This window comes from Gorilla gorilla, chromosome 10, assembly GCF_029281585.2.
Source record: "Gorilla gorilla gorilla isolate KB3781 chromosome 10, NHGRI_mGorGor1-v2.1_pri, whole genome shotgun sequence".
NCBI lineage: Eukaryota > Metazoa > Chordata > Mammalia > Primates > Hominidae > Gorilla > Gorilla gorilla.
The window spans coordinates 21,690,614-21,715,287 of NC_073234.2; the positions used below are offsets into that span (position 1 = coordinate 21,690,614).

At 49.8% G+C, this 24,674-nt stretch overlaps 1 protein-coding gene across 1 annotated transcript in view; it reads right to left on the reverse strand.

Annotated features, from left to right (window-relative positions):
- VWF (von Willebrand factor) overlaps nt 1-24,674 on the reverse strand; it is a 176,120-nt gene that overhangs the window by 87,756 nt on the left and 63,690 nt on the right. The window contains exons 14-18 of the mRNA XM_031016658.2: nt 20,950-21,145; nt 19,975-20,190; nt 15,618-15,858; nt 9,789-9,883; nt 7,359-7,519 (exon numbers count right to left, since the gene is read on the reverse strand). Of these exons, the coding sequence (XP_030872518.2) occupies nt 7,359-7,519; nt 9,789-9,883; nt 15,618-15,858; nt 19,975-20,190; nt 20,950-21,145 (909 nt within the window). The remainder of the gene's footprint in view (nt 1-7,358; nt 7,520-9,788; nt 9,884-15,617; nt 15,859-19,974; nt 20,191-20,949; nt 21,146-24,674) is intronic.

Here is a 24,674-nt window from a genome sequence, read left to right on the forward strand (position 1 = left end):
TCACCAGGCGCCAGTATCCTATGGTGCTATTACAATGGTCCTTTGGAAGAATCTTAAATGAAGTGAGAAATACTTATGCTGTTAATTTTTAACACAGGAAGAAAAACTGTATATACATATGGTTCCAAATGTATATATATTTCACAAAAGACTAGAAGGAAATACAGAATCTGCCTCCAGGTGGTGAGCTGGGATAGGCGAGTGGGAGGATTTTATTTTCTTTTTCGGTTTTAAAATTTTTTTCCAAGTGTTCTTCAATGAGCATGTATTATGTTTATAATTAAAGAAAATGAACACTATATTGAATAAAATTAATATGTACTTAATACTCTGGAGGTGAGGGCCAAATATTGGGCATAAGTAGAAATCGATCAGAACCAGAGTCTGGGGGCTGGTCCAAGCCACAGGCCCCTCCTGCCCAGTCTCCCGTATCCCGGTTCACTCTGCATGGGGTATGCTCTACTTCCCCGTCCTCACCCCTCGGGAAGCTACTTTCATGAGCATGTTGTACTCCTCAGGTCTGTCGGGGCTGAGAAAATAAAAGAACTAAGAACTACCAGCCCCAGAAGAGTCAGCCAAACCCACTCTGAGCTCAACATGCAGACACGCTTCTGTCCCGACTCCAAGGGGCAGCCCTGGGTGCCTGTCCTGGTGTGGCCTAGCCTTGGGGGTTCTCAAAGAGGCCTGGGTCACCCCCAGGTGAAGGACTATGGCACCTTGGCTCCAGAGCTCCCTGCAGGGCGAGAAGCTCCCGGTCTGAACAGTTCCAGCTCCACGTGACCCAGTCACTCCCCAGACAAGTCTGAGCTCCCAGGCCTGGAGCTGGACAAATCCCTGGGAACAGGGCAATCTTGGGCTGAACAAAGGGCTTTCAAGGACCCAGGCTAGAATCGTATGTGAGCATGTGTGTGTTGGGGCGGTCGGGGGGAGGGAAATAGGAAGAATCCTCCACTGCTTAATGCCATCTTCACCCAACCTCAGGAGGTGTTCCCGCATCTCTGGAAGCCCAGCTGATGGGTCAGGATGACAGTGCAGGGCATAAGATGCAGGTTGACCCCACTCTTGGTAGCTCTTACCTCCCGGAACCACTGTTCTTGGGAGGGAATGAGCTTAAGCACCCAGTAGGGAAGGTGGCACCTTGGTAGGAGCTGGCAGGGCTGAAAAACCTGTCTCTAGCAGAGCATTCAAAGCCTCTGTCACAATTAGGGTTCATGTCCACATCGCCCCGTCCAGTGTCAGCTCTGACTTCAGCCTGAGGCCCGCCACCTAGTGGCTGCTATAAGAATGACTGAGGTATCCCACGGATGCCTAACAGTCAACGGAAACCAGATAATACGCCTCCTTGTGGCAAATACCATCTAGGACAGAAGTGCAGGGACGGACTCCAGGAAACAGAGCCAGGCTCCCCTTACCTCAGCAGCACATGTTGCCCCTCACCCTTGGGCAGGCTGGGTTGGGGGCTCCCAGGCCTCTTGGTCTGCATGCTGCATGTTTTTACCTCTCGCCATGATATTCAACCCATGGGACAACCCACCATGCATTCATGGCCCAGGGAGACCCTCCTGTCACCCAGGTGTGGGTCTATGGAAGCCCAGCCCTCCTCCAGCAGACAGAACACTCCAGTCCCAGCTCAGGTGTGAGATAACAACGCCATGACTGCAGCCGCCACCTCCTCCTCCTTCTGAGCACCCACTGCAAACCACGTGGCTGCTCTCTGCCCTGACTCGTGTTAGCAAGAGGAGGTTATTAATTCCTGGACAGCAATATTATAATAGGACCTTGATATTAACTGAGGACTGCTATGAAAGCCACAGTGGTGTGGAGTTAGGTCATAAGAGAGCTGGAGAGGAGACAAAACATAACCTTCAACGAGAGGAAAGGGTTTCCAGGACACAGCATGAGACTTCCTGACTTGGGAGAGAAGAGCAGGTAACAATAGCCCAGCTAAAAACACCCAGAGAATCCCAAAGTGGCAAAGACATTCAGGGAGATGGAAATTCATGGAGGTAGATAGGCGTGGAAATAAAGGGGTGATTTAGGGGATGGATTGGACCCAGAGGGGAGCTGTGCAGAGAGGCAGGGCAGGCCAGCGCAGCAGTCCCTGGCCAAATTTTGTGGCAAGTCACTTAAACCTCACAGTTAAAATGAAGAGAACCACCTCCGTCTAGTGTTTGTCCCTTCGGGACATCAGAAGGCTACTAAGATAAAGTCTATGAATGTCCCCTGAAGACTTCAGAAGAAAGCCTGGCAAACATACTCGTCCCATCACTCACCAACTCATGACATCTTCAGTCCAAAAGGGGTCAGGCTGAGAACGTTGTCCTACGTGTTGGTCCACTCCAAGAAAATTATACATTAGGAAAATACTGGTCTTGTTACCTTTCTCTGAAAAGGCCCCATTGTCCCCAACTCTCCATACACGAACACCATCGTGACCCACTCTCCAAAATCTTTTTTACCTTCCAACTGCCCCTCGTTCATTCTCCTACCCCATCAGTACTTTCAGGCCAAAGCAGCTGAACTCAGCCAGAAGCTTGCTAGGAGGAGAGTGATCTGATTAAAGCACTCCTGCTGAGCGTGATGACTCCTCCTATGAAGACTTAGGAGGTTCCGCTTTTTTTAAACCTCTCGTTTGTTAACCAAAATGAATTTTGCTTATTATATTTCAGTAAGCCCGACTGAGTGACATATCATGGACCATGTAGGAGATATTTCTGAAACAGGCCCTTCTTCGGATCTTTTAAAATGTGCAACGCCCACATGTGAGGCCGCCTCTGGATGGGCCCTTGAACCCAAGCTCTGAACTTTTTAAGAAGTGGTGCCCAACTCCTTCAGTCTTCACATGGGGCCAGTGAGGAAACTGGACATCCTGGGATCAGAGACATAACCACACTTCTCGCCACCAGGAGGCTCCTAATACCAGCATTTTGGGAGATGTCGCTGCTAGGTTTCAAACGGGAAGTCAGCGTCTCCCAGACAGAGGCCTAAGTGTTTCAGATTACAGGAGCCCTGGTCTCAGAGTCAGGAGACCAGAATTTCCACTATACAACTATGAAGGCTTGACCCGGCTCTGTTCCCTTTCTGTCCCCAGTCTCCTCCCGTGTGATAGAAGGGGCTGACATAATGGGACCTCAGAGTTTCTTCTTCTCCGCCCTCTACGATGCTCCCAGAGTTACCCCTGCGGCCGGACTCAGGAAGGGTGAGCAGGGCAGTGAGTTGTGCTTTGCTGTCACCTAGTGGTGGTAGCAGGTAATAGTCTAACTTAAAGAGATGGATGCTTCAGGCAAGCATGGCTCCAAGAATTTCTGAACTAGAGAAAAATACCTGGGAGATCTTCCAGCACAACCCCCTCATTTTATCGATCCGGCGGGTCTCAGAAACTGAACACTGGGATCTAAAAAGTTGCTCCTGTGTGTGCTAATTCCCTGCAGCATCTCTGTTCATGGCAGGATTCACCGCTTCCCACCACGAACTTACTGTAATAGTTTGGTCATTAAACCACCACTCACTAAGCACCTCCCGTGTGCTCTCTGCTCTCATCTCCAGTCTTCACAACAGCCTGCAAGCCAATTTTACAGATAAGAAAATTAAGACACCAAGATGTTAAGTGACTTGCCACTCACTTAAGTAGATGTTAGGAGGCAGGATTCAAACCTGGAAGTGTGAGGTTCCAATACCATGCCGTTTCCAGGCGGTTTCTCTGCCCTTCATTTATCACGGTGCGGACCACTTAGCAAAGGGACCCCCATCCTCCTCATTCCCATGCCAGGAGACCTTTGCACGATGGCAGAAGCAGATATAGCCTGCAGCTTGTGGGGTCAACCAGAAAACCTCTGCTCTAAGCAGGTGCCAGGCCTGGGACAAATCAGAAAGAGAGGGGTTCTTTCTCTGCCCCCGCCAATATTTTCAAACAGGTGCTTCTGGGCATACGGTGGACCCTGAGAGACACCTTAGAGGAGAAGAGACAATCTTCGGCTGAGAACAGGGCTGCTCAAAGTGCATTCCCTGGGCCAGGGCCGGCCTGTGAGGACGCAAGCACAGAAACTAAGAGAAAGTGTTTAGAAAATCTTAGGGAAATTTGGCAGAGTCATGTTATGTCTGTTATATGTCATAAAAAGTGGGAAGTAAGAGTTTACATTTAGGGATCATGAAAAAAAGGAAAGAAAACATTTTTTAAGGCCGGGCATGGTGGCTCACACCTGTAATCCCAGCACTTTGGGAGACGGAGGTAGGCAGACCACCTAAGGTCAGGAGTTCGAGACCAGCCTGGCCAACACGGCGAAACCCCATCTCTACTAAAAATACAAAAATCAACTGGGTGTGGTCACGTGTGCCTGTAATCCCAGCTACTCAGGAGGCTGAGGCAGGAGAATCACTAGAACCTGGGAGGTGGGGGTTGCAGTGAGCCGAGACCATGCCACTGCACTGCAGCCTGGGTGACAGAGCAAAACTCTGTCTCAAAAAAATTTAAAAAAAAAAAAGAGTAATTTTTTTTTTTTTGAGATGGAGTCTCGCTCTGTCGCTCAGGCTGGAGTGCAGTGGTGCAATCTCAGCTCACTGCAACCTCCGCCTCCTGGGTTCACAGCATTCTCCTGCCTCAGCCTCCCGAGTAGCTGGGACTACAGGCGCCCGCCACCACGCCCAGCTAATTTTTTGTATTTTTAGTAGAGACAGGGTTTCACCGCGTTACTGGGATGGTCTCGATCTCCTGACCTCGTAATCCGCCCGCCTCAGCCTCCCAAAGTGCTGGGATTACAGGCGTGAGCCACTGCGCCCGGCTGAAAATATTTTTTAGTTGGGTGGGATCATATTATTTTTGTCATTGCTTTTGTTTTATTTTTATGAGAATTCATTTTTATTGTATTTACAAAAGCATGGGTCCACAGCAGGCTGGAAATCTAAGAAAAAGCATCCTTTACAGGTCTCTCCTATGGACAGCAGGAAGAACTGATGGGTGCCGCCTCTGAGACAGCCTTGGATAGTTACAGAAACAACAATGAAAGCTATTCCTCCACTTCTGTAGAACTCTCTGGCTTTAAAGTGCTTTCACACACATCTCCTTGGGGCCCATAGCCATGCGTCATGGAAGCAGAACAGGAATTCGGTGTCTACATAACACATGAGGTGACTGGGCTTCCGGTAAAGACTGAAGGATTGCACAAGAGCATGGAGTGGGAAAGCAAGGAAGCCTGGCCTGACGGGTCTGCCCTCTGCACCCCATTTCTGCTCTTTCTGCTCTCCGCAGATCTGCCCCCGAGAAAAAGCCACTTCCCTTTCCCCTGTCAAGTCCTCAGAAGAATGCAGAATCCGTGACCCCTTCCCCAAGCCCTTAGTGACATCCCACAACCCTGCCCCTTCACAACGGACAGACTGGACAGAGGAACACCCCGAGGGATGATGTCTGCACCATCAGATGGGCCCAAACAGGGTGTTTCCAGGCCCAGCCCCATTTTCTTTGTGTTATGGCCAAGAACACGTGTCCCGTGCTGCAGCCGGCACGCTGCGCACCCTTAATAAATTACACGGACTTCTCTGCTCTCTCGAATCTGGCCTCAATAATTTGCACACTCGCCGGCATCATAAGGAAGCAGTTGTGAAAATAACCGAATCTCTTACAATATGAACTTGCAAGTTATAATCCCCTGTGGCTGAAGTGCGAGTCACCTCGTCACGTGACAGGTATCCAAGTGCTGTCCTCAGAATGCATGCCCAGTGCTTCAGGAATGAAACGAGCGTGTAACAGGACAGCCACAGCCTGTATTTGAGGTCTCACTGTCCTCTTTTTTGGATTTGGGGTCATAATATAATTATTGTGGTTATTAATATTTAAGGCTATCTGTATTTTTTCCTTCATGACAAAAAAGTTTGTTTCAAAGCATATCCGATGCTGACATAGTCCTCTGAGTGATGTTCCTTTTCCTGCTGAGTATGATGAAGAGACAATGATCTACGCCTCCCCCACACCAAAGCTCTGAGACACTCTACCTAAGAGGCCCCAGGGATAAAGAAGAGCGATAAGGAAGATTCCCCTGCCCTCTCCTATTTTTTGTTCCTACCCAGGTCTGAGATGCCCCACCTTAGAGACCCTTCGTGATATCCACCTTCTGATATCCACCTTCTGCTAAGGCACCAAACAACCCTTCCAGTTCAAAGGTGCTCACTGGCCAATCGCTAGCTCTCCTCATCAGAAAAGATGGTTCCAAAACCCTCAGAGGCTAAGACAGAGGAGGGGAGAATTAACAAGAGTTGGTCTCTCTGTTTGGGAGAAGAAAGAGTTGAAGGGGGAGTAGAAAAGTAAGCATCTGTCCTTCACACACTGCAATCCCAGCCTTCCTGAGAGACACTGGTAATTGAGTCCACATTCCCTCTACAGAATATTGACAGGTCCCACAGTCCAGGACACTTCCCCTCAAGCGGAGTCCTGGGTATCACTAAGTCCCCTCCACAGCCATCTGAGAACCACCCTCTCCCATTCTGGCCTCCACAGCCCCTGCCCCAACTCCTCACCATTCACTTTGGGCATAAGGAATTGGAGTCGGGGAAAACAAGAAGACAGGATGCATTTTGAAAGAGAAACATCTGGAAGTTGCATCCTTCAGTGTGTATGCATAATCTATTTAATACTACACTGGCTAAGATTAGACTTGGGAGGGAGATAAGGAGGAGTAGGCATGCTCAGATCATTGCCACCAGCAGCAGAACATCCACATAGGAGCCAGGAGTCGCAAACCAGCACAGCCTTGGATGCACGGCCTCCATGCCTGTTTCAGGCACAGCACCGGAGTCATGGAATGTTAAGGGCTGGCCAAGACCTCACGACTCACATTACAGATGAGGAAAACAAGTTTCATTGTGGGGAAGAGACTTGTTGGGCCCATGGCTTGCTAGTGACATGGCAGGGACATCAATGTCTTTTTTTGAAATAGAAAATTATATGCATGTACGTCAATCATATGCAAATATATGTGTGTCCCTCCATTTTCATAGCATGGAAGGCGGCCCCTGGCAAAATTCTAGTGGGAATGCTTGTTTTCACTTGTGCTTGTTTTCACTTGTACGTATTTTCTGGAAATTCTTTGCTTCCTATGGCACGCCTGTAAGCTAAGTTCTTATATTTTTGTCAGATCCTGTGAGGATCAACCCCAGGCATTTTCCTAACAACTCCCTCCCTGACTTTGGCAGCTGACTCTGCCACAGAAGAGCCTCCCCTCCTCCATGCCCCCATTACCAGCACCACCTCCATTACCATCCGTGTTTAGCCCTTGTTTCTTCCTCTCTCCGGCTCCACAGCCCCCTCACTCATCCCTGCCTACAAGAAAACTGAAGGGCAGGCACCAGCTCTGTGCCTGGTGACTCACCATGCCCGGGGGGCAGAGGCAGCCAGAGACACAGCCCATGCTCATGCACTCCAGGTCGTAATTCTGGCACGTTTTGGCACACTCGAGCCCTTCAGCCCGCAGGTTGTCAGCGGGACACACCAGCTTGACCATGGGGGGCCGACAGGATAGGCTCCTTTTGCCTCGAAGGTAGGAAAAGCAAAGAGATGATTAGTGAAGGAGAGAATGGACCTGCCTTCCACACTGTCCTTTGGTCCCCTAGAGCCTGTGACTAAATTCAAGAGACTCAGAGTTGCCCACTCGCGGGGACCAGCGGCTGCCTGAGCCAGGGTCCCTATGTGGGACTTGGAGGGCATCTTCTCACCTGGGCTTCTGACCTCTGGCTTCCATTGGTGGCAGCTCTTCTGACCCCGGCTCTCATCTAATGTCCCATACTTGTCATCACCCTTAACCTTGCTATAGCAGGTTACATTGAATCAGGATGCATTGCAGAAATTTCCAGACCCAGGCTTGAAAAGACCTGAGTTTGGGTGCTAAAAAGGAGTTTTAATGGACCCAACAGAATCATTCCTAAATGGTTACAACTAATGTGGGGAGAGAAGGCCATTTGACCACAATGGCTTTAAAAGAGATCTCTGCTCGCGTCAGCCCCTGCCCAGCCACTCCACGTGAATTTGCAACACCCGCAACACTCCATCCCTGGACACTCCAATCTCCCCTCCCTGCTGCTTCCCCTCTGATATCCTATATATGTTCTTCTCACCATCTGATATACTACACATCTCACTTACTTGTTCACTGTCCTCCCCAAGCCACTGGGCCGACTAGAACGCATGTTCCATGAAGCCAGGGATTTCTATCTACTTTGCGCATTGACATATCCTACTTCGTGGCAATTAGTAGGTATCAATGGCTAATTGGGTAATACTGACAGCAGATGACTGACACAGCACCTTTCTTTCCAAAGCCCAGGTGCACTTAATAGCATTTGTATCACATACTCGCTTCTCTGGGCAAAACAGTCAAAATTTCTAGCCTTATTTTTATATGGAAACTCTTGTTAAAAAACTGAAACTCCAAAAGACTAAACGGCTTTTCCCAATCTGCACAGAATCCCAGGAGTTTCCTGACTTTGAACAAGATTACATTTTCCAGTGACCAGACTAGAAGATTCTGAGCAGAAGCACGGAAGGTAGGTCTGAGAGGCAGAATGCAACAGAGAGACTGGGTGTGGGGAAACGCTCTGAGAGGGAGAGAAGACGCAGAAGGATGGAGTGATCTTGAGGTCACAAGTTCTGGTCTCAACCTTTGAGCCCCCCATGCCCTCGGGATCTTGCCCCAGCTCTAGGCTGAGAGACGCTCTCCAGTCGGTCACGCCAGGAGCCAGACCTCTCACGCAGGGCAAGCCAGGAAGCAAACAGCATGGCACAGAACTGGGTCCCTTGGACAGAAGGAGCCTTGTGGAAAGTGAGAGGCAGAGAGGGAAGCAGTCAAGCTGGAGACTGAAGATAGCCATTTATCTCTCTCCCACTGGAAGAGTCCTTTCTAAGCAAGGATAAGCCTTCTGGAAGCAAATAAGGGTGCTGCGATCCATAAATGTAAATGTGAAACCCCCAGTACCAGGTCAGCCCCTTCTCCCTTCCGTGCCTGGTCCTTAAACAGTACAACAGGCCAGGTGTGGTGGCTCATGCCTGTAATCCCAGCACTTTGGGAGGCCGAGGCAGGCAGATCACTTGAGGTCAGGAGTTCGAGACCAGCCTGGCCAACATGGCAAAACCCCGTCTCTACTAAAAATACAAAAAATTAGCCAGGTGTGGTGGCACGTGCCTGTAATTCCAGCTACTTGGGAGGCTGAGGCACGAGAATTGCTTGAACCCAGGAGGCAGAGGTTGCAGTAAGCTGAGATTGCACCACTGCACTCCAGCCTGGGTGACAGAGTGAGACTCTCAAAAAAAAAAGACAGTGCAGCCACTGTTAGGACCTTCGAATGGAGAGCAATGGACCCAACCCTTCTCTTTCTCTCTTTCAAACCCATCCAAGAAGCTTTCTCAAGAAAGAGCTGTCTTCATCAGCATGTCCATAGGAAACAAGAGGCCATCAAAGAATGGTGACTGTCATCACAATCAAGGCCACCAACTCACAGCTATCCACTGGGTTAAGGTCTCCACGGGCAAAATAGGGGTCTCATAGAATTTATCTGCAGGTCTTTCCCCTTACACAAAATCAAATACTCCTTGCCTCAATGGTCGGGATTGACACATGCAAAGACATGCCTTGGCCTGAAAGTCACTCACACAAACCCAGAAATGATGGCGATCCTGGGCGAAGCCAGACCCATGCCTGGGTGCACACACACATCTGACGGTGTCACCCAGCTCTCTCCCGCCATTCCACACGTGAGGAATACGGGCAGGATGGAGTCAATGGGCCTTCCAGGGGGACAGTACTCACTGCGATGAGACAGGGGACTGCTGAGGACAGCGTCGGGCAGCAAGCTTCCGGGGACTCCACTCATGGTACAGTGCATGAAGCCATCCTCACAGTAGCTGTAGAGAGGAAAATCATAGCCGAGCTTCACGAGACTCGTCTATACTCGCTGCCTCCACATCTTCACCTCCCACTCACTCTCTGCCCCTTCCAAGCAGGTCCCAGTCCCATCACCCCTCCTGAAGCACAGCTTACTAACGTTACCAATGGATGATCCCCACGTCACTAAATCCCACGGGACTTTTTTCAGTTATTTGCTTAATTGATCCCATTCAACATTATTCATCACTGTTGAACACTCCACTCTTCTAGAAAAAAAAAATATTTGTCTCTCCAGGTTTTCCTCCCACTTCCTTGGTTCCTCCTTCTCAGCCTCAGCTTTCAATGTGCCCCCACTGCCTGGCCTTTCAATATTGGCCTTCCCCAGGCTCTGTCCTAGGCTCGCTCCTCTTCTCACACTCTGCTGCCATCCCCAGCTCCAATCACAGACATGACTCATAAATCTACATCAGCAGCTCGGACCGCTCCTTTGAACCCCAGACCCATATACTCAAATGCCTACATGGTCTCACTAATGTAGTGAGTCTCAAACACACTTCAAACTCAGTATATTCAAAACTAAACTCATGATCCCCCGACCAAAGCCAATTCTCCTCCAGGGCTGATTCACTGAATGGTGACGCCATCCATCTGGCTTCGCAACCAGAAACCCAGGATCATCCCTGCCACTGTCTTCTCCCTCATCCTCTGTATCTGATTCATCATCAAGCCCTTGGACTTGGCCTCCAATATACCACTGAAATTCATATCCACTTTATCTCCACTGTCATGAGACAAGACACTATGACCTCTTGCCTGGACCACGTAAAAGTCTCCTAACTGACTGCATATTTTTATAAAACGTGTGCGGTTGCTTTGTATGTATGCTTAATTTGTATAGATGACATCACATAGCATGCTGTGTTTTGCTTTTCCCATCAAGCACCGTGTTTGTAAGATTCATCCCTGTGAAGACATGGACCACTTGTCTGTGACTTCTGTTGCACAATACACCTTTTACCCATTCAGTGTCCCAGTGATTGACATAGGTTGTCACCTGCTCCTCACCACCACACACAAAGCTGTGCTGAACATCTGCAGACATGTGTCCTAATGAACGTGTGTAAGGATTTCTTTAGTCTATCTGCACAGAGGCAGAAGTGCGGGGATAGCAGGTGTGAATACCTGACCTGCACATGATGTGCCAAGTACTCTCCTAGATGACTCAACCAGTCTATGCCTTACAAAAGCAGATGAGGCCTCCATGCCCCTCAGCTCTGCATTATCCAGATGTCTAATTTTTCCAGTCTAGTATGAAGTCATACTCATTGCTTTAATTTGCATTTCTCGGACTGTAATAATTTTATTCCGTTTTGTTTTGCTTTGTTTTGTTTGGAGACCAAGTCTCACTCTGTCGCCAGGCTGGAGTGCAGTGGCTCGATCTCGGCTCACTGCAACCTCCTACTCCCTGGTTCAAGCGATTCTCCTGCCTCAGCCTCCCGAGTAGCTGGGATTACAGGCAAGCGCCACCACACCCAGCTAATTTTTGTATTTTTAGTAAAGACGGGGTTTCCCCATGTTGGCCAGGATGATCTCGATCTCCTGACCTTGTGATCTACCCGCCTCGGCCTCCTACAGTGCTGGGATTACAGGCGTGAGCCAACGTGCCCTGCCTGTTTTTGTTTTTTTGAGACAGAGTCTTACTCTGTCGCCCAGGCTTGAGTGCAGCGGCATGATCTCAGCTCACTGCAACCTCCACCTCCCGGGTTCAAGCAATTCTCCGGCCTCAGCCTCCAGAGTAGCTGGGATTACAGGCACGCATCACCATGCCCAGCTAATTTTTGTATGTTTAGTGGAGACAGGGGTTCACCATGTTGACCAAGCTGGTCTCAAACTCCTGACCTCAAGTGATCCTCCCACCTCGGCCTCCCAAAATGCTGGGATTACAGGTGTGAGCCACCCTGCCCAATCGACTGTAATGATTTTGAACATTTTTAATGCAGCTGCTGTTCAATAAATATCTGTTGAATGAACAAGAGAATCAGCCCTTCCCTTTCTGAGCACATGCAGAACCCGTGCCTTCTTCTGATTTTTAACTAATACCTAGTTTTAAGGGAGAAAATTCCGCCCGCCCCTGTAAATGTCATGTTCAATCTGTCATTTGGACATGACCCAAAAGCTTAATTTTCTAAAAAGCCTCAAAGATAGGTTTAAAATCAACTCCTGGCCCTGAGCCTGGTCTGCAGAAGAAGAAATACTCCGTTGTGATGGCCGCTGGGATGACCAAGCACGCGGTCTGCAGAACCTCCAGGCCACGGCATTTCACCCTCCTGCCACCTTTTCACGACCACCACTAGCACCTGCTCCAGCGAGGCTCATTCTCCAGTGTGTTGTCTAAAGAATAAAAATAAACAGCGGCACACAGGCCCCGAGGTCCTTCCAACACACCTTCTCCGTGAAACCCAATTTTCTAAATGAAGTGGAAAGACAAGCTGCTGAATAGCTTTCAGCCCTGGTGCCTAAAAGAGAGACAAGGAGGACGCAGACATGGAGAGGTCCCTGATGTCAAACCCTAAAAAGAGCCCAAAGCCAGGGTCACTCCCCAGCCCTGTTCACCCAGGGGCCAAGGCACACCTTCTCCCACCTTCTCTGTTTTAGTGAAATAGGCAGCAACAGTTGCTGCCCTCCCAAGTCATACCAACTTCCTATAGTCTAGCATCTTTCCTTACCACTGAAACACAGATGCCACCATGACCTTCTGATCGCCAAATTCAACCGTCTATTCTCACTGTAATATGGAGAGTTCAAGAATCCCTGGGTTCTAGTCACTTGCTGGCTGATTTAGGAAAGTGATAGTCTCTCTAAGCCTCAAATTCTTTACTAAAAAAGCAAGTCCTGCCTGCCCAACAGTGTTGTTTTAAGGTCCCAGAGAGAAACTCCTGGAAAACTATAGCCAGACAACTGTAGTAAAACAGCACTGGGCTAAGGCCAAGTGATCAATCCCGCAGAGGAGGTCCTTACTCCCTTCTGCCCTTCATTTCCGTGATATGGCACTGTTCTGGTTCTGCCCTTTTTACTGGCCTTTGATCTTTGGCCTCTCTCATGCAATCCTCTTTTTCTTCCTCTTGCCCTCTGAACATTCCCCCAAGTTCTGACTCAGTCCTCTTTTCTGCCCTCTGGCCCACTCCCCTTAGGGATCCTCACTACTCTCATGGCTGAAACTGTCACCTCCATGTACATCTTTCTCTCTACCCCAACCTCTCACTCACCTTCCAGACCCATTTCAAGCTGTTGATTCCATTTGTTCACCAAGATGGTAACTCAAAGTCATTAAGGCCAAAACCAAAGCCATCACTTGCCCTCTACCTCCAGAGGGCCCTCTTGCTGTTCTTGCGTCACTGTCCTCACAGGCGTTCAAGTTCAGAACTCCAGGGCCATCTGCAACAGCCCCTCCTCCTCTCAAACATCCCACTAGTCCATCTGCTTTCCCAGCGTCTCTGGCTTCTGGCTTCCACTCTCCACTTCTACTGCTATTGCTTGATCCAAGGCCTCGCTACCTTCTTATCAGTCAAAGTCAATGTTTTCCTGCAGATGCTCTCCCTGCCATCACACCTCATGCAGCTCCCAAAACCCACCCCCTGAAGTTACTCTTGGATCCTATTTGCTCCCTGCTAAGAACCTTCCAGGGGCCCCATTCCTACTGCTCCAGCATCAGTGCTCACCCCCTCACTTCTGAAGACCCCTGAACCTCATCCCAACTTCCCTCCAGTCTTAGTCTTCCTTCATATAGCATGCGTTCGTGCCAGAGGACTTACCTTGGGGATTGTGGAGTACACCTTGTGCGTTTAGTCCCTAGACTTCTGCTCCACCTCAAAACAATCCTCCAGGCTGGGTGTGGTGGCTCATGCCTATAATCCCAGCACTTTGGAAGGCCAAGGCGGGCAGATCATTTGAGGTCAGGAGTTCGAGACCAGCCTGACATGGTGAAACCCCGTCTCTACTAAAATACAAAAAATTAGCGGGGTGTGGTGGCAGGCGCCTGTAATCCCAGCTACTTGGGAGGATGAGGCAAGAGAATCGCTTGAACCCCAGAGGTGGAGGTTGCAGCAAGCCGAGATTGTGCCACTGCACTCCAGCCTGGGCAACAAGAGCAAAATTCAGTCTCAAAAAAAACAAGTGAACATGGATTGAATGTTAGACGTTATTAAGGAATTATTGTTCATGTTCAGGTTAATAATGGTACTATGGTTACATTTACTTTTTTAATTGTTTATTTGTTGAAATACATACTGAAGTATTTGCAGGTGAAATGATGTAATATGTACAGCTTTTTTTAAAAACTATTCCAGCAACACAGCAGAGGAGTCAACAGACTAAATAAGAATGGTAAAGTGCTGATAATCATTGAAGCTGGGAATGGATACGTTGGGGCTCCTTATACTATTCTCTCTACTTTAATGTCTGTCTGAAATTTTCCATATTCAGGACTTTTTTTTTTCTTTTTTTCTTTCTTTTTTTTTTGAGACTGAGTCTCGCTCTGTCACCCAGGCTGGAGTGCAGTGGCAAGATCTCAGCTCACTACAACCTCCGCCTCCTGGGTTCAAGCAATTCTCCTGCCTCAGCCTCCCAAATAGCTGGGACTACAGGCACCCGCCACCACACCCAGCTAATTTTTTGTATTTTCACTGTGTTAGCCAGGATGGTCTCAATCTACTGACCTCGTGATCCGCCCACCTCGGCCTCCCTAAGTGTTGGGATTACAGGCGTGAGCCACTGTGCCTGGCCAATCAGGATGTTTCTAACTGGTCTTCCCTAGTAGACTATCAGGTACTGTGTCTGGTGACTGGATTTCCCTCTGTCGCCCAGGCTAGAATGCAGTGGCACAATCACAGTTCACTGCAGCCTTGGCTTCCTGGGCTCAAGCAATCTTCCCACCTCAGTATTTCAAGTGGCTGGGTCTACAAGTATGCACCACCATGGCCAACTATTTTTTTTTCTTTGTATATAGGGACAGGGCCTCACTATGTTGCCCAGGCTGCTCTCAAACTCCCAGGCTCAAGCATTCCTCCCACTTCCACCTCCCAAAGTGCTGGGGATTACAGATGTGAGCCACTGCTCCAGCCTGGCTCATCTTTAGATCACCGATTCTTAGCCAGAACTAAGACAGAACAGGTGACAGGTAAGTGTTTGCTCAACAAATGTCCTGTTGTAAAATTCTTCCATGCTCATGGCAACCCTGTTGAAACCGACCGTCACAGAAGGCCTAGGCAAAGAGCTGCAGGAAGCAAGCATGATTTGGAGCTATTTTGGGGAAGTGCATGAAGTAGGTCAGGGTAGCAATGCCCCATGGAGGCAGCGCTGCAGTGGTCCATGTTCTTCCTGCTCAAATGCTTCAGCTTGAGAATACTGAAAGCAGGCCGGAAAGGAGGGTGATAGGCAGATCTCCCTTTTCCTGTTCCAGAAAAGGAAAACTGAGACCTAAAGCCCAGAAATGGGGGCCAACACATAATAGTTGGCAATAAAACTCAAGAACTCCTACTGCCAGCCAGGAATCCCAGTTCCCTGTGTAGTAAGGAAGTCAGAAGACTTGGACCAAATCCCAGCTCTGCTTCTGACTTGCTGTACAGTTCTGGACAAGTCACTTCCTTCCTTGGGCCCCAGTTTACCCATCCATGAAGTAAAGGACTTGGGGGTCCCGTTTTCCTCCCCAGCTCTGCTGTCTTAGAGGTCCCTGACACTGCTGCCTGCACTTACCACATGGTGTGATGGTCTGAGAAGATGTCTTCTGGCTGGAAGATCTCACCATCATAGTAACAGGGGCACTGGGCCTTGGGCACGCAGTCCCCCCTCTCATCCATGTAGAGCCCTGGGGGGCAGAAGCAGCCCTCCAGGCAGGCCTCATTGCATTCCTCATCCGGGTAAGAGAGAGAGCGGCAGGTCAGGTTGCAGGGGGTCCCGCACTGCAGGTACACCTGGCCTTTCGGGCAGTTCAGCTCTAGAAGAGAGAGGAGAAGGAGTAAGGCCTCAGCGGGAATGTTGGACAGCAAGGACTGTGGTTCTAGGACTTGCCACCCCTTGTAGCTGTGACCCCCAATTATTTAATTAAAATTTTTATTGAGATAATTGTAGACTTGCTTGCAATTACAAGAAGTAATGCAGAAAGATCCCATGTACCCTTTACCCAGTTTTCCCCAAGTGACCCCCAATTATATCTGTATGGTCACCAACTTCCTTTCCCACTATGAGCTAATGTGTATTTTTCAGCATGCAGATATGTATTATAATTATGGGGGCACACATTTTCTCCTTTCCTCAACCACAGGGAATGTGCATTAGTCATCTCTGAATTCTCAAAGCCTAGGATGTAGTAGAAATCCTGGCAGGTTTTGAAGCTGTGAATATTAAAAAGAACTGGGAATGACGGGCAAGGGCATACCCCGTGACAGCAATGAGTACCATTTATGGAGCACCTACTGAATGCCTTGCTCTTACGTGGGCTCTATGCCTCATGCCGAGTTAGCTCTCATCACCCCCTTTCAAGAAACTTAGGCTGAGTGACTTGTTAGGGGTATACCTCACAGCAAGAAGCAGGGGAAGGATTTGAACTCAGCTCTCTGCAGCCCTAAAGCTCATGCTCATAGCCATTACTCTCTAGAAAGAAAACAGTCCCTTTGAGGACATGCTGGTCCCAAGGAGGAGAGACACTCATACCTACCCCAGCGAAGTGGGCCGCACCCATCTGCCCACAGTCCTCACCCTCCCTAGCCTCCCACAGAGAAATACTGCAAGAGACACAAGCCAGGAGGAAGTGTAGCAAAGTGGCAACGCTGCTAAGGGAACGGGCTCTGTATCCCAAATACCTGGGTTCGCGCCCAGGTCCACCACTAGCTGGCTGTGTGACCTTGGGCAGTATCCTCACTGGATGGAATAACAGTATCCACCCAGTCTTTGTGAAGGTTGAATGAGCTAACACATTTAGAAGAATGTCTGGCATGTGGAGAATGTTCACTGCTAATAATGTTCACTGATGATAATTATTAATATCATTCTTATTGCTAAGGAAACAGCCCCAGCTCAGCGGGCCCAAGAAGGAAGGAGTATTCCAGAGAAAGGCCTAGGCCTCAGAAGCTCTGGCATTCTGGTGACAAAATTCCTTATGGGCAGGGTAGAGGACAGGGAAGGTGTGGGGAGCATTCTGCCCTTTCAAAATGCCTTCCCTGTGCAGACCAGCTGCTGCCCAAGAAATGAGAACCTCACCCTGGGCATGCTTCTTCTGAGACCATCACAATCCTTCCCCTCTCTGTTCAAATCCATTGCTCCAGCAGAAACCTACTGGCAGGGCATTTCACAGATGTTATAAAAGTAAGCCTTGGCCGTGAGCCTGAACAATGGAGTGGGGAGCCTCTGGAGAGACCCTGCAGCCTCCCGCTCCTACAACCACCCTGAACTTGGTGTTTGAAGGTAGCTGGGAAGGGAGGGGCTCTTTAATCCTATTAGACATTGATTTTTCTCTGCAAGAATGGAAAGGTTGGATTATTGGATGAATATTGAGGGAGTGTAGGTTAAGATGGGATGTGTTAGACAATAAAGATGGAGATGTCTTTCAACCCCCTGAGCCTACAATGACAAGGGCACATTTTACCCATTAAAGAGCAGCTAGACTTGAGAACTTTCTTTGTTCTGATAGGCTATCTCTAGAGCTGGCTTGGAGCCTTATTAAATTTCTCCTTTAGCTTTCTTCCCCAAAGAAACAATGCACATCTCAGTTTAGCAGACACTTCTTGTGTATCCACTGCATGCCAGGGACTATGCTAGGCCCAGGGAGGCAGAGATGGCCAGCCCTGGTCCTTGCCTTCAGAGAGCCTGTGTTCCTGTCTTCCCATAGGAAGCACAACCAATTTGCAAGAGGAAAAAAAATGCGTGTGCTTCTCCTGAATCTCCTCATACCATCCCACAAAGTAGCTACATGGTAAGTCTGTGCTCCGTGAATGTCTCCAATTGATGTGACCTCTTCTTATGAATAGATTCACTGGTTTAGGGAGCTCTGTTCATTTTTCTGGAAGAGAAAGTGAAAGTGGGTAGAGGGGACAGCTGAGACTGAGCTCTTCTCCAAGTCAAGAAAAGATTGGGGCAAGAACCCAGGAGACTTACCCAACTGCCTTGGGTACAAAGGGACAGCCCAAGGCCATCTGGTCAGCCTAGTCTCTTGTCACATAAATCCACAGAGACAGACCCCTCTTGTTCTTAACAGTCTCCAGGGAAAGCTCCTTCCCTTTCTACCCTATCATAATGCCTCAGGAGTCAAGACATTCTTTAACTGAATCTTATCCCCACTACTGAAGCATCAGCCCGTTTCCCCTGTTCTGTTCAGTGGAGGTTAAGAATGGTTGTTCATGACAGATTAAAGAATATTTCAGTGGGCCCTTAGCATTCCAGGAGAATGTCCTAAATTAAGAAATCCTGCGGATGCTGCCGCATACTGATAATGCGTCATTTCTAACATTGGTGGACAAGCAAAGAATATCCACAAGCAGCATCTCATTCACTCCTCATTACTTTCCCCAATTTCTAAATAGCAAATGCTAAGGAAGAAACTGAAGTGCAAAGGGGTTACGTGAAGGGTTCAAGGTCACATAACTGGTACCTCACGGGAAAGTTGCCAGTAAGGACCCAGACCCAGTTGTCCAGCCCCTAGCCTGTGGCTCCCCAAGACATCCCAGAGCTGGAGGAATGGGGAGGGCACAACTGCTGCATTAAGTGCTTGTCCCTTTCGCCCTTACTGTTGTCTCTGCTCCTCTTTCATATGACATTTCTACAACTCAAAACATGAGTTGGCTCATTGGACCCAAAATAGTAGCACTTCTAGGGTCCCCATGCCTACACTCTCCTTAAATATAGATGCTAATTCCTTTCACTGTTTCTCATAACTCCTCTTCCAACAGGACCATCTACTTTATTTATATATATATATGTATACACAGACACACACACACACACACACACACACACACACACACACACAGGGTCTTTCTCTGCTGGCCAGGTCAGAGTGCAGTGGTGCGATCATAACTCACTGCAGCCTTAAATCCCTAGACTCAAGCTATCCTCCTGCCTCAACCTCCCAAGTAGCTGGGACTACACCTACATTTTAATTTCTAAACACATCCACTTTACCCTAAAAAACAGAATATCCACTATGCCTTATTCTTAACAGAATATACTCGTCACTTGTATGCCTACTATGATTCTACCATTGGAAACAAGTCTTCTCTGCGAAGAAAGCGGCTTTTTAAAACCCTAGCCAAGTACACGTCCTCCAGAAAGCCTTCCTTGGTTTTCCCTGCCCTGAATCTACTCATCCTTTCACTTAGTATGATAGGTATCTAGTAGGGCGGCCGTTTCCATCTGTGACCCTAACAGGAAGTTTGGAGTTCTACATCATCACTGTTGCCCGACCACACTGGGCATGCAGCAAATGTCCCCAGAGCAATAACAAAAACAAAAAAGTGAGACAATCCAGCCACCCAAGGGACCAGAGAGTGGGAGCAGATACCAACTCTGGTGCCAGGAATCCAACAGTGCAGAGTGAGAATCTAAAGCCAACTGGGGACAGTGATGTAATTCACCTTTATGTAACTTTATACAACGCCAGAGGTTTTGTCCATCGGTGGTTTGCCTGGAGTTACAAGCAAAGGGTTTGTATGTGAATTTCCCATTGCCTTCATCGGACTCTCAAGGGATGCGGAGACGCAGTGGGATTTGGGACCCACTCGCTCCACAGCCTGACCTTATGTGCTGAACGAACAGTAGGTGGCAGCGGCCACAGGAAACCCAAGCTTTGCATGGACCCCCAAGTTCTAGGCCTCCAGGTAGGAGGAGCCAACCTGTCTTCCTGGAACAGGCCCGAATCATCAGCCGGTCCCCACCGCCTGTCCTGCTGGGAGGTGGAAGGGAAAAGTGGGTGCAAATGAACCGTCCTCCCCACCCATGTTTGTCACAATGCCCTACGCCCTCTTTCCACAGGAAATAACGCAGAGAAAGGGCTTCGAAAAGCACACGCGGACGGATTTGGGGGGCGGCCCGGAGGGCTGCGGGCAGGGAGGGCACGCACCACAGCGGCCTGGCTCGCGCCACGCGACGCGCACGCCTCTCCCCGCGCAGGCCGCGGCATAGCTGGCCAGGGCGCCGCACAGGCACTCGCGGCCGTCCGAGCAGGAGCACACGTCGTAGCGGCAGTTCCGCAGGTAGGGCAGCGGGCTGACGGCACGATGGCAGGCCTCGAATGTGGGGGACGTCAGGACCGCGCACGCCTCCTCGGAGAACCTGGCTGTGGGGTGAGAGGAGCGAGCCTGGGATGTGGTGGGGAGGAGGGGGGTGCCACGCCCTCCCGGTCAACACTCCCCTGGAAATAGCCCAGTGCTGCTAATAGAGGGCTGCAAGGTCACGCAGAGAAATCTGCAAATGCCACCCCCACCCCCAAGTCCATTTATCTTACAATCATCTAACGCTGAGTTTGTAAGCTGCTGCTGCAGTAGACTGGGAAGGTCGAAGGACGGGGACTATGGAATTTTTTTTTTTTTTTTGTAGAGACACGGTCTTGCTCTGTCGCCCGGGCTGGAGTGCAGAGATGCGATCTTGGCTCACTGCGGCCTTACCTTCCTGGGTTCATGCAACCGTCCCACGTAGCTCCCAAGTAGTTGGGATTACAGGCGCGCCCCACCACGCCCGGCAAATTTATTATTATTATTATTATTTATTTTTTTATTTTTTTAATAGAAATGGGGGCTCCCTACGTTGCCCAGACTGGTCTCGAACTCCTGCCTTCAAGCGATCCTCCCGCCTCGGTAGACTTTTTTTTTTTCTTTCCCGGGGGTTGGCCCGTGGAGGGCGCCCAATAAAGGGACTTTGAAGAGCAAATGGCCCAGTTCAGATGATCAAGTGCTGACGGTAAAAACAAAGCCCCACCCCTTTGCTCGCTCCCCGCCCCCGCCCTCCGCGGTGGGAGCACTGCCTCCGGAACGCACTGAACTAATGTGGAGACCTCGAGATTCTGCGAGGTCCCTGCCTTGCCCCCGGGTTCACATACTCATGCGCGGGTTGAGGGCGCAGGGATCGCTGTGCTGCTTCTGCAGGTCCTGGCAGTCCCCGTGCAGCTTCCAGGCGTTCCCGAAGTCCTCCACCCGGGGCTCCGCCAGCCCAGAGGGGGTAAGGAAGTCGTCGCCCTGGTTGCCATTGTAATTCCCACACAGGCCGCAGGTCTTCCCGGCGTAGACGGGGGACAGCTGCGGGAGAGACCAGGCCACTCTGGAGCCGCTGCCGCGAAAGCAGCGGCATAGTTGTTTAGCTAATGAGATGGTTTTAATAATAAAAATAAAAAAAAAAATCCCCGGGTGAAAAATAAATATGAATGTAATAAAAGGCAGCTAAGCCCTAGGCTGCAAAAGGGGGGAAAAAAAGTGAACTGCAGTGTAAATTTACCAGCTCCATCCCTGTTCCCAAATCATCAGAGCCCTGTACTGCCACAAGGGATTTTAGAAATTATCAGATCATCTAAGGATGGAGAAGGGAGGCCCAAAGAGGCAAAGTGACTTGCCTAAGTTCAGGGAAGTAGTGGCGGAGCTAGGGTGAGTAGGCAGGTTGAGCCCAGCCCGAAGCGCTCTGCCCTCTGTGCCATCCACAGCAGTGGGCCTGACCCCCCCACCCAGAGTCACATGCAAACTCAAGGCCCCTCTATATAGGAAGACTTCGCATTGGTCACTCGGTGTGGGCCCAGCAGGCTGCCAGGTGTGGTCCAAGCCCTCCGGGAGCTCACGGTTAATGACAAGAAACACCTCCCCGCAACCTGCTGCCTGCCACTCAGGCCCTGGGCATCACTGAAGAGAAAGGGCCACGAGCCACAGAAGACTCTGAGGGTGATGATGGGTAGGAGTAGGAGTCTGCAGAGGCTCTGAGGCAGCCTGCCAGGGTGACAGCAGCAAAGCAGAGGCACAGTTCAAACTCCAGGCCATGAGCATGTGGTTTACTGTCCATTCTCAGAACTGAACAAAGTTCTGAGCCCAAAGTGCACATTCGGGGACAACCAGCAGAGTGGAGCCCGCCCTTCCCCCACACAGCTGGGGGCATCTGCTGGTTTCTACGGAGAGGACCCCGATTTGAAGGTGGAGCGGGGGCTGGGACCCAGGAGTCCTGACTCCCTCTCCGCATGTCATTACCAAGGTGGGATGACCTCCCCGCGTTCTGAATCCCTCAGGGGCTAGGGTCAGCTCTTAGAGCCCCTTTTCAGCTTCCAGCTCCAACCTAACAAAATGCAGGGTTAACAATCCAGTAGAAGGTCCCAGGCCCATAGAAATCGAACCCAAGTAAACACTGTTAAGAAAGGGGACAGAGTAGTGTTTCCTTGTTTGCTTGACAAATACCAAATGTTGTCACATTAGGCCTTCTCCCACCTCCTTATTTAAAATTTAAATCCCCCCAATCCTGGCACATCCTGCCCCTTTCTCTGCTTTATTTCCCCAGGATCTATCACTTTCCGATCTATAATATAATTTACTTGTTTGCTTTGTTTATTGTCTGTCTCTCTCCATTAGAACTTAAGCTAAATGAGGCAAGGATTTTTGTCTGTTTTGTCTCACTGCTGTGATCTCAGCATCCAGAATGGTGCCTGTCTTAGCCCTTCCAGGCTGCTATAACAAAATACCACAGACTGGGTGGCTTATAGACAACTGATATTGATTGCCCACAGTTCTGGAATCTGGGAAGTCCAAGATGAAGGCATCGACAGATTTGGTGTCTGGTGAGGACCCTGCTTTCCGGTTCATAGATGGTGCCTTCTAGCTGTGTCCTCACATGGTGGAAGGGGCTAGCAAGCTCTCTGAGGTCCTTTAAAAGGGCACAAATCTCATTCTTCATCACCTCCCAAAGGCCCCACCTCGTAACACCATCACCTTGGGGGTTAGGATTTCGACATATAAATTTGGGGAGGACACAGACATTCAGTCCACAGCAGTGCCAGCAGACACTCAGTAAGTGTTTGTTAAATGAATGAATCGTTGAACAAATGAATGAATAAGTAAGTGAATGACTAGGTTCTCCTCCTGATGCGCTGGAATGCAATGCCCGCAGTCAGGGCACCCTGGGCAAGGCGGCATAACTGGTGGTGCACCTCCACTCCCTTCCCGCCTCTCAGCATCTTTTCTCTCTCCTTTCTCAGAGTTTGATGCTCCCCAAAGGCGTTTTCATTCACCCCCACCAGGCCAGCCATCACTCCCATGCCCCACTCTAAAACCAGGTCTTCTCCCATCCCCTTGGCTTGTCTCGGAGGTCAGCTCGGCCAGGGTTAGGAGAGTGGGGGCGACACTTAGAGACTCTCTCAGTGTCACTTAGCGACACTCACTATTTGAAATAAACCTCTGCTCAGTGACAGTTCTGACTAAATGAAGCCTGTGCAAGGATCTTTTCCACACTGCTATGCCTAAGGCAGAGCTGGGCCCTGCAGGGCAGCCAGCAGGGCAGGGAAACAGCACACAGAGGATGTGATTTCTGCTGGCTGGAGCCTTGCTGCCTGGACCACCAGCCCCACGGGGACAAAGCGTGCACACCACACGCAGGGGAAGGAGACCAGGGGGCCCCTAGCAGCACCTCCTCTTGCACCGCCTCTGCCCCAGCTGGCCTCCATCCAGCTCTCGCCTCCACACTTCCATCCCCAAAAGCCCTGGTGTCAGTATTCTGAGGCTCCCCACCTCCTGCCCCAACTCAAACACCCCCTTTCCTGCTTCATAATAAAACCCACAAGATAGTCCCTTTCCATGAGCCCCAGGAATCTGTGTAAAGAAAAAGAAAAAAGAAAAATATATATAAAAAGACAGTTCTATAGGCCATGGGGTCATCTGACCCTGTCCTGAATCTTGGCCAAGGAAACCTCTTCTTGTTAGCTAAACTGACACAAACCCACCCCCAAAAATAACCCTACATCCCCTCCCAGAGAAAGAAGTTGGCCTCTCTTCTCCTCAGGGGAGAGACAAAGACCAAAGAAACCTGAGGGGAGGAAGGGCAGCTGCCCAGGATGAGAAGTTACAGCCCTGCTGATCAAGGGGAGAAAGTGCATGGGTGGAGAGCACCCTCTCTGTGAGGTGGGAAGATGCTGAGAAAGTAGACTGGCTGGCTGGGCGTGGTGGCTCATGCCCGTAATCCCAGCACTTTGGGAGGCTGAGGAGGGTGGATCATTTGAGGTCAGGAGTTCCAGACCAGCCTGGCTAACATGGTGAAACCCCATCTCTATTAAAAATACAAAAATTAGCTGGGCATGATAGTGGGCACCTGTAATCTCAACTACTCGGGAGGTTGAGGCAGGAGAATCGCTTCAGCCTGGAAGGCAGAGGTTGTGGTGAGCCAAGATCGTGCCACTGCCCTCCAGCCTGGGCAACAGAGTGAGACCCTCTCTCAAAAAACAAAACAAACAAAAAGAAAGTGGACTGGCTAACGTGAAGCACCCCCTTGAAGACCGGGGTGCAGGAGGCAAAATTGGTCAGGAACCAGGAGACCCAAGTTCTGGTCCTTACCCTGTAACTAAACGACCGTGAGGCCTAGGGCAAGTTACTCCTGCTCCAGAAATAATGGCTCTTTATTTCCTACTGGAAAAGGGAGGTTGACAAGAGGATCTCCCAGACCTTCCTGCTTTATGGTCTGTGGTTGCAGGTTTATTTTCATAAAAGGAAAAAAAAAAAGGAGTTAGTTTGAAATTCCCTCAGGAGCTCTAAGACAGGAGAAAGAACATGGCCACACGAGGATGGAGGACGCCAGGATCTCCTGGGT